A 9,286-nucleotide genomic window follows, 5' to 3' on the forward strand; every position below is an offset into this window, starting at 1 on the left:
TTATATAGAATGAAATGAAAAGCATATTGTGAGGGATATTTTAGTTCCACGTAATGTGTGAAAAGGTCCAAAAGGTTATTGAAAGGAAAATGTTGTGGTGGATATTTAGGATCCATGTACTGTGTAAATGGGTCCTAAAAGGTAATTGGTTCACGTGGGTTCATTTGTCCAGACATGGTAAAGGCATCAAACGTGGCTCTAGTTAGAACCATAAGAAGGTGCTACACTCAGAATTTGAGGTTCAAAGAGGGGTTGTACACTTGGAACTTTCAGGACCTCAATTGTTGTTTTTACTGCTTATTACTATTACTTTGGTATAGTCTAAGAGTATTCTATTGCTCTATAGATTACAATGTTACAGAAATCATGGCTCATCCAAAACCTCTAAATCAGTTTATTTAGAAAAAAAAAGGAATACTATTATTGAACATTAGTGTTAATAAACATGCAAATAACAGACAATTTTTGTCCAGTCATAAAAATACAAACCCTTGTTTATTATACAAGATTGCACGATTCTCTCTATGCAATTACTTTAGCGGTGGTGTAGTTGAAAACTTCCACATATATTGCAATAAACTACCATAGTCTCGTTTACCAGCAATTTCCTCAACAGGGACTGCATCAGAAATTTCCCTCAACTGTTCTTCTGTAAGCTTCACATTCAAAGATCCAATGTTGTTTTCAAAGTTCTTCAATTTAGTAGTCCCTGAGGTATCAAACAAATAAATCATGAAGCACTTGGTCAATAGAATCAATTTATTCTCATGCTTACAATATTTCTATACTTTATAGACAAGACTTTTGGTACTATCAAATTTTCAATGAAGAAATGTGCATTATGCCAAGATATTTAATGGACATATGTAAGAAGTTACAAAAAAAAGGCTTTAATATTATCATGCTTTTTCTTTCTTCATTGAGTGGAATTACAAGTATTATTTGAAGAAGTCACTAGCCTAAGACTCTAGTTTAGTTTTGCTAATTCTCTTTGTTAGTTTTGACAGTTAGGAATTGTTGAGTTAGTTAGGAGTTTGTTAAAACTCAACCAACTTCCAAGTCTCCTATATATTGCACACTATACCATTTGTGATCTCCAAGCTTTGAATCAATAGAACAAAGATGAATCTGAGATTCATCATTTCAGCTTAGCTTTAACATGGTATCAATCGCCATCAATCCTTCCTTCTGCTAGCCAATTCTCTTCGTCCTCTTCTGCATTCCTTTCTGCTCTGCATTGTTCAAAGCTTCCATCAATGGAAAACATTGGTGAATCTTCCCCTGCATCGAAGAACCGAACTTCATCACAGATTACAGGTTCGCCATTTGGCAGCTCGTCATCTTCAACCTCTTTTGGTCCAAAGTTGTCTAAAGTTCTAGGAAAACATCTACTTGCGCTGGAATCAACAAGTTGAAAGTGTGATCTCGACACATAAACTACATGGTTATGTTGTCAATCCAAAGATTCTTCATATGTTCAAAACAAATGAAGATCGTCTTAGCAACATCATCTCAGAGGAGTATTAGACTTGGATATTCCAAGATCAGACTCTATTTATGTGATTGCTCCCGACAATATCAGAAACAGTACTACAACGTCTTCTCTCTTGCAAACGGTCGTACAAGTATGGGACAAAGTCCAGAAACACTTCACTGCATTCATGAAAGACCAAGTGCGTCAAATACGCACTGTATTTAAAACAACCAAAAAACTCAATCGATCTGCCTTTGAGTTCGTTATTCGAGTCAAAGCTATTGTTGATACCCTGTTATCAGTAGGCGAATCAATAAATGAACAAGACCAAATTGTGTTGTGCTTGATGGTCTTAATGCCAATGACTTGTTTTGCTTCCGACACATTTAATTGGCATCTCAAGTGCTTATGGCTTAGTTTCCCTTGCTAATAATTGTACAACTAGTTATAGGTCTGGTTTAGGTGGTTGTACCTCCTATGAAGATATGTCTCTTTAGCATTATAGACTAGGCCATGTAAATTTTCAGACCGTTAAGAATGTTTGTTTGTGTAATATCAATGTTGGTAATAAAAGTACACCTCAAATTTGTACCTCATGATGTTTAGGCAAATCATACAGAATCCACTCCTCTGCATCTGTTAATACTTACAATGCACCATTTGATCTCATTTGTTAATCTTTGAGGCCCTGCACCCTTCTCTTTCAAAAGTGGATATTAGTAGTACATTAGTTTTGTTGATCCATGTACAAAATATACATTGATTTACTTTCTTAGACTTAAGTTTGATGCTATGAATGCATTTAAGTTGTTTCTTGCCTATGTCCATACTCAGTTTAACACTAACATTAAAGTCTTGCAGTCTAATTTTGGTGGAGAATATATGCCCTTTACTAAATACCTGACTGAACTACGCATTGTGCATAAATTAACATGTCCACACACATATCATCAAAATGGTTCTGTTGAGCACGTCCATACTTTTGACACAACCAGTTGGATGCACTACTGATTCTATCACTCCACTAATACATACAAACGATACTCACATGGGTCAACATCAGACTAGTACTATCTTTGGTTGCATCATGCCCAATAGCGCATGGTGAGTCACTATCATCTGCCAGCTCATACCAACCACTATTATCTGTTGGACTTGACATGTCTCCTAGCTCTAACACCAATATACTTGAGGTATCTACCAATTAACTCTTGCGAGAGATACCTGATCATACTCAATCTCTCCTAGGTTCCACACATCTACCTGAATCATTTGTCACTCCATACATTAACACTCATCCCATGCTAACTCAAGCAAAGACATGTCACTTTAAACCCAACGCCTATGTAGCTCTTATTTAGCCCACCTCAGTAAAGCAAGCCTTGTCTAGTGCCCAATGGTTTCAAGCTATACAACAAGAGTATAATGCACTGTTGAACAACACAACATGGACACTCACCACTCTACCTAGTCACAAAAAAGTTGTAGGTTGCAAATGGGTGTTTAAAGTCAAGGAAAATCCAGATAGAACTGTCAATAAATACAAAGCACGTTTAGTGACTAAAAGCTTCCATCAACAACTTGGCTTTGATTATAATGATACCTTGTCTACAGTGATCAAGCCAACAACAACACGAGTCATCCTTACTCTTGCAATCACACACAAAGGGGAACTGCAACAGGTTTATATCAACAATGCATTTCTCAATGGTACTCTGCAAGAGGAGGTATACATGGTGCAACCTCCTGGCTTCATCAGTTTTGATAAAACTCTGGTCTGAAAACACACAAGGGGGCATTATATGGGCTTAAACAAGTACCAAGACAATGGTATGAAAAGCTTCACCAAGCTTTTTTTCACTTTGGCTTAGTGTTAGGCAAATGCGACCATTCTCTCTCCATTTACTCTCCTCAAGGCATCATCATGTGTGCTTTGCTTTGGTGTATGTAAGATGACATTTTAACTACTGGTTCATCCTCCAAACTTGTTCATGATCTTATCAATAAACTCCACCTCAAGTTGGCCTAAAAGAAGTTGGGTGACCTGAATACTTCTTAGGCATTTAAGTAAGCTACCATGCTCAAGGCTCTATTCTCTTGTCTCAGACCAAGTACATCAAAAATCTCCTAGCAAGATACAACGTGTCAGATGCCAATGGAGCTCCCACACCAATGCTCATCAGTCTCAAACTCAGTAAACATGGTTTCAATACTTTCTCATATCCTCATCAATACAGGTCAATTGTTGGGGCTTTACAATATGTTACCAGAACTAGGCATGACATTTCATTCAGGGTCAACAAGGCTTGCCAATTCATTTCATGGCCTCTCCCTTTACCATACATTGAACAGCTGTTAGAAGAACTCTAAGATACCTAAGTGGAAGAGTCAATTATGGCCTCACCTTGCTTCCTAAGACTCTAATTTAGTTTTTCTAATTCTCTTTGTTAGTTAGAAGTTAGTTTTGACAGTTAGGAATTGATTGAGTTAGTTAGGAGTTTGTTAGAACTCAACCAATTCTCCTATATATTGCACACTATACCATTTGTAATACTTTAACAGGTGGTAATTTTTAATAATAACTAAGCAAAATCCATTAAAAAAATTTGGGAGCACATGTCAAGCATTTAATAAAGAAAATCTAAAAAAATCATCACATATGTTGAACATGCAACACAATTATTCTTCCTAAATATAAATAATGACAGTACCAGGGATAGGGACTATGTCATTTCCCTGATGTAGAAGCCATGCTAGGGCTAATTGAGAAGGAGTGCATGCATACTTTAAAGCCAAGCCATTGATTCTTTCATAGAAAGACTTGTTCTTTTCCAAATTTTCTCCCGTGAACCTGGGATGCATATTCTGTTAAAAAAAACAAAAAAAAAAAATTCAGTAGAAAATCACTGCAAAGGTAAAACTAAGTGATATTTATGACATTTCAATAGAAAGATGTGATTCAACAAATTGTCCGAGCCTTCTCTCATCGCTATTACTTCTACCATTATTATAAGAAAATTTCCAAATTCATGCAAATATAATACTGTATTACTTGTAGCTAGTTGCATACCAACAAGCTCTGACTAGGCAAGGTCTCCACAACTGACTTTCCAGCAAAAAAGCCACGGCCAAGAGGGCTGTATGCGACTATTCCAATGCCTAATTCTCTGCAGATACACAATAATTCTCAGTTACAAGAAAAACAATTTCCATATTTTACAGATAGTCTGTTAAAAGGATATATGAAAGAGTTGGCAAATATATCAAACCAACTGGAGTATAGTTGCAACCAAATGCACTATGAAAAGAAAATAATTCAATTTGTATACCTGCAAAGTGGAATTATTTCTTCTTCAATGTCACGAGACCATAGGGAATACTCCATTTGTAAAGCGGTAATAGGATGAACTGCGTGTGCCCTCCTGATAGTGTCGGCATTAGCCTCTGACAACCCAATATATCTTATCTTTCCTTCATTAACCAGTTGCTTGAGCTCCTCCATCTTTTACAAAGAGGTCGATGTTAAAGCATTTAATCGCCAAGAATATTTTAAGTGTTGGAAAAGATTGGTATGCATAAACAAGAGGAGAGGAAAATCATTCAAAAGTTACGGTATCCTCAATTGGAACTGAAGTGTCAACTCGGTGTTGATAATATAAGTCTATATAATTGACATCAAGCCGCTTGAGACTAGCTTCACAGCATTCCCTTACATATTCAGGGGTACCTTTTACCCCAAAAACCATCCCATCAGATATAGTAACGCCAAACTTCGTAGCCAATTGCACTCTTTCTCGAGGAAGTTCTTTTAATGCCTTATGACAGAAGAAAAGAGTCATCCGTAAGAATTTTGTTAACAATAGAAATCAATATATTTATTTATCCACGAGTCATAAAGAGTGTACATATCCTTTGAGAAGGTACAATTATTCTACATTGCAACAACACATTACATTTCTTTTCACAACACTCAGGCTTGCAGTAAAAAAGATGATTAGTTATTGGATAATATGTTACCTTACCAACCATGATTTCATTATCATGTTTGTGTCCATAAAGATCTGATGTATCAAAAAAAGTAACCCCTGTATTGAATACTTGCTTAATAATTGAACATCCATCTTCATGTGAGAGGGGAGCATTGTAAATTCCTGATAAACCTCCACATCCAAATCCCAACCTAGACACCTGCATTCGACAAAATGAATTTACAGAGGAGCTTATCTTATCACGATTCATACATCTTAAACCAGAGATTGGACCAGCTAGATAGGTGCTGAAATTGTAATTTATGCATCTGGTATGATATAGTTATTCTGTATGGGTGATATACCCATCTCTAACTCATTTGTGGTGCGAAAGCAACAAGAAAGACTTGAGACTAGAAATATTTATGTACGATGGAATTCCAAATCTGTAACTTGATTGTGAAAACAGAAACAGCAAGGTATGAGACATTGTACACTGCAACTAGCATCGTATTCCTGGCCTAACCTGTGAGTGTAGAGTGATGGAAATAGGCGAAGCCAATCAACATCACCAGTGTGTGCTTCTTGAAAACAAAACCCAATTAATATTAATAGTAAAAGCTATCTGTTCTACAAAGTATCAGCAATGGTATGATTAAAAATAGATGTGAAGGATGCTTTATCTATAAGCTTCCTCTAACTTTAGAAACAAACTGAAAAGATTTATTGCAAATTCCCAATTTATATGTGATGTAAGCAATAGTATAATAGAGTTAGATTGGGATGAAGAAATTTGACCTCTAAGCCTTGGTTACCCAGTTTGACTCTTGGGACTTGTTCCATCTCACTCTTCTTCTCCATTCTTCAACTCTATTATTGTCTCCCTATAATAAAAGATGCAAAGTTTTACCAGAAACAGTTGTCATACAAATAATTAAATATTACAATTTGCATTATGACACAAATAATTAGGTTGGTACTTCCTAAATTATGATAAACTATATCATGCCCATAAACATCTGATCTCATGCGGTAAAAAACTAGGTCAGAGAAAGAATACGCAAAGTGAGAGAAAGAAGATAAACCTAAGTCCCAAAAAGCGGTGGTTAAAGGTTAGGCTCACTGGACATTTTGGACTAGATGTGCGGTGGCTTGTTATCCCTCCACTGTTGAGAGCCGAGAGTAGTCGCTGCTCTGTGAAGCCAGCCTCACGCGGTGCCCTTCCGTCTAGGATCCACGAGACTCGAGCTTTCGCTCAGGCCCCGTTGATCAACTCTCAACTTGGAGCGGGCAGGCCAACATTTGCAGTATCAAGCCCAGTCAAGGGATGCGCAAACCATGTTCCACCACATTAATGCCCTCGCTTGAGTTACAAGTTGGAGCTATCCAACTCGGCGAGCTGCCACCTGTGTCAGACTCTTATAAAGCATTATTTATTTCACAAACTTGCCGATGTGGGACTTTTCAATAAGAGACTCCACCATTCATTTAAAATCAAAATCAGAATTTTCTGTGCAAATTAACTAACTACTTGAATTTATGACAATTTTCTTCAGCTAATTGCTTGGTCGAATGAAAATGAGAAAAATTTGATTTTATTTGTTGTACAAGTGAGAACATATGGTGCTACATATCATTAAAAGCAAATTGATTTATGACATTAGTATATGGATGGATGTTGAAACAGAAGAGCTTTGAACATTCATTTAAATTGCAACTTTAAGCATCTCTAAGTTTATAAATAAGTGTAATCAAGGAGACTTCCCTGCTCTGTGACACCAAAAAAAAGGGTTGAACTGTTTTTACTGATGTCATTGGATAATGACACTTGAATTTTTCTAATGAGCTCTAAGAGACTGTTGAGTCATTTTTGTAATGTGTTGATGAAAACTAAGGTTTTTTTCCAACCAACATAGCTATTGTAAAGGCATAGGCTTAAGAGGCTCAAGTCAAATAAGTTTTGGATCAAGTACTAAAGAACTCTACAATGAAAGGAGTAAACATTCTCAATTACTGAATTCAATATAAAGCAACCTGATATGGATCCTTCGATATGTGATATGATCTCAATGATTTACTTACTAATGATGAAGAGTTCACACGTCCTCAATCATTAAATAATGGTTTTTATTTTTATTTTATCAAAAACATCTTTTTCTAAATAAATAAGTAAGCAATCACTTACACTATTAAATATAAATAAAAAATAAACATACAAGTAACATGTTTCGTAATCTATGCAAATTTTATAAATATTGAGATCACTAACTCCTTTAATTATATAAATACATTGTGCATGTATCTATCAAAACAATTTTAGATTATTAATTGTGAATTTGATTTTAAAACTATTATGTTTTATAAATATAATAAGTAGAAACTACTGCATAATTGTATATGGGGTTTAATAGAGATGTACGGGTAAAAAGGTTTTACACTCTCATCCAATGAGAATATGTCATTATGTCATGTTATACAAGTTATTTAAAATTTTCAGTCTGACTTGACGGAATACATAGTCATCATTAATGTGACAGTGTAAAATTAATCTACACTGTTAGTGCATATTTCATTTTCTCTAGTATATGTAGTATTGCGTAAATCTGTACATATTTGTGAATTGTTAGTAGGGGGCCTAACCATCACAACAATATAGATGAGTGTGTCTCAGGCAGCATTATATAATATAGTAGTATATCTAAAATTGATAAGTGTAAGTCACCCATCACTAGGGTTAACACTTGCAAGCAGCAAGCAAGGGGAGCAACAACCTTGGACCACCACCAACAAGGCACATAACACCTAAGGGGTACAAACAACCCAATAGTCACGACCTATTCAAGAGGTGCAAGGTTAAGAGATGTGAATCAGGGAGCATGACCCTTAGTTTAGAGATGCACCCATTGGAGCGAAGAAGTGTGACCCAAGAGGATACAACTGTTGGAGAAAAGGTGCATCCTTGGAGTCAAACAACATTAATTTTTGATCAATTACAAATGAGAATACACAACCATTCTAATTAGTTGTATCAATTAGGAACGCATGTTAGATGCAGTATAAATAGAAGCAATGTGGAAGCACTTGAGGGAAATTATGAAGAATATGAATTGTGGAGAGACAGACGAAAACATGTGTTGTAATATATCCCAAAAAATTATCTATATAAAATTATGTTTCATCTTTTCATTTCTATTCTATTTTCTATGTTTTTATTAGAAACCAATGACATTTCTTTGACTCTTTGGCCCAAAGGTTCTCATATATGTTGGTTAAACTCAAAAGAGCATGAAGATGCATAATCATGAAAGAAGCAGTACATCTAAAAGAGGAGACTCCAAAATCTTATCTTGCACCACTCGATTTGAGACAACTCTCAAGACAGAGGATGAAACGAGTTAGGGAAAGACAGAAGGGAGTATTTTACCAACTCACTCAGTTTGATAAAATATTTTTTATTATTCTATATTTTTTTTAGAAATTTTGAGGAAAAATAATAATTATAATTTACAAAATAATTTTTAAAAAAATTTCTATTTTTTAATTATCTATGTGATGTCACGATGACATTGTCATGTCAGTTTCAACTAGGGGTGTTCGCGGTGCGGTTTGGTTCGGTTTTGAGTATAAAAGTCATCCTAACCGCGAGATAAAAATGCATGCGATTCGGTTTGGTTCGGTTGAATTTTAAAAAGTCATCCAAACCAAACCAAACCAAACCAATGCGGTTAGGATCGGTTCGGTGGACTGCGGTTTACACTATAAAATAAAAATGTACTGAAATATAAGGAAAAGGAAAGTAATTCAATGTCAATATAATAAATGATATTATATCATACAAAATAAA

The 9,286-nt window shown here is 35.4% G+C and overlaps 1 protein-coding gene across 2 annotated transcripts in view; it reads right to left on the minus strand.

Annotated features, from left to right (window-relative positions):
- LOC131643499 (perakine reductase-like) overlaps window positions 1–6,857 on the minus strand; it is a 32,275-nt gene extending 25,418 nt beyond the window's left edge. The window contains exons 1-7 of one of the 2 annotated variants that reach the window (XM_058913731.1): window positions 6,241–6,857; window positions 5,492–5,662; window positions 5,086–5,289; window positions 4,804–4,976; window positions 4,545–4,641; window positions 4,186–4,339; window positions 412–709 (exon numbers count right to left, since the gene is read on the minus strand). In XM_058913731.1, coding sequence (XP_058769714.1) covers window positions 531–709; window positions 4,186–4,339; window positions 4,545–4,641; window positions 4,804–4,976; window positions 5,086–5,289; window positions 5,492–5,662; window positions 6,241–6,303 — 1,041 coding nt within the window. In that variant the 5' untranslated portion in view covers window positions 6,304–6,857 and the 3' untranslated portion in view covers window positions 412–530. Of the gene's footprint in view, window positions 1–411; window positions 710–4,185; window positions 4,340–4,544; window positions 4,642–4,803; window positions 4,977–5,085; window positions 5,290–5,491; window positions 5,663–6,240 lie in introns of those variants that run through there. The other variant, XM_058913732.1, reaches the window with a different exon arrangement.
- Between the last annotated feature and the right edge of the window lie 2,429 nt (window positions 6,858–9,286).

Source organism: Vicia villosa, linkage group LG1 (assembly GCF_029867415.1).
Source record: "Vicia villosa cultivar HV-30 ecotype Madison, WI linkage group LG1, Vvil1.0, whole genome shotgun sequence".
NCBI lineage: Eukaryota > Viridiplantae > Streptophyta > Magnoliopsida > Fabales > Fabaceae > Vicia > Vicia villosa.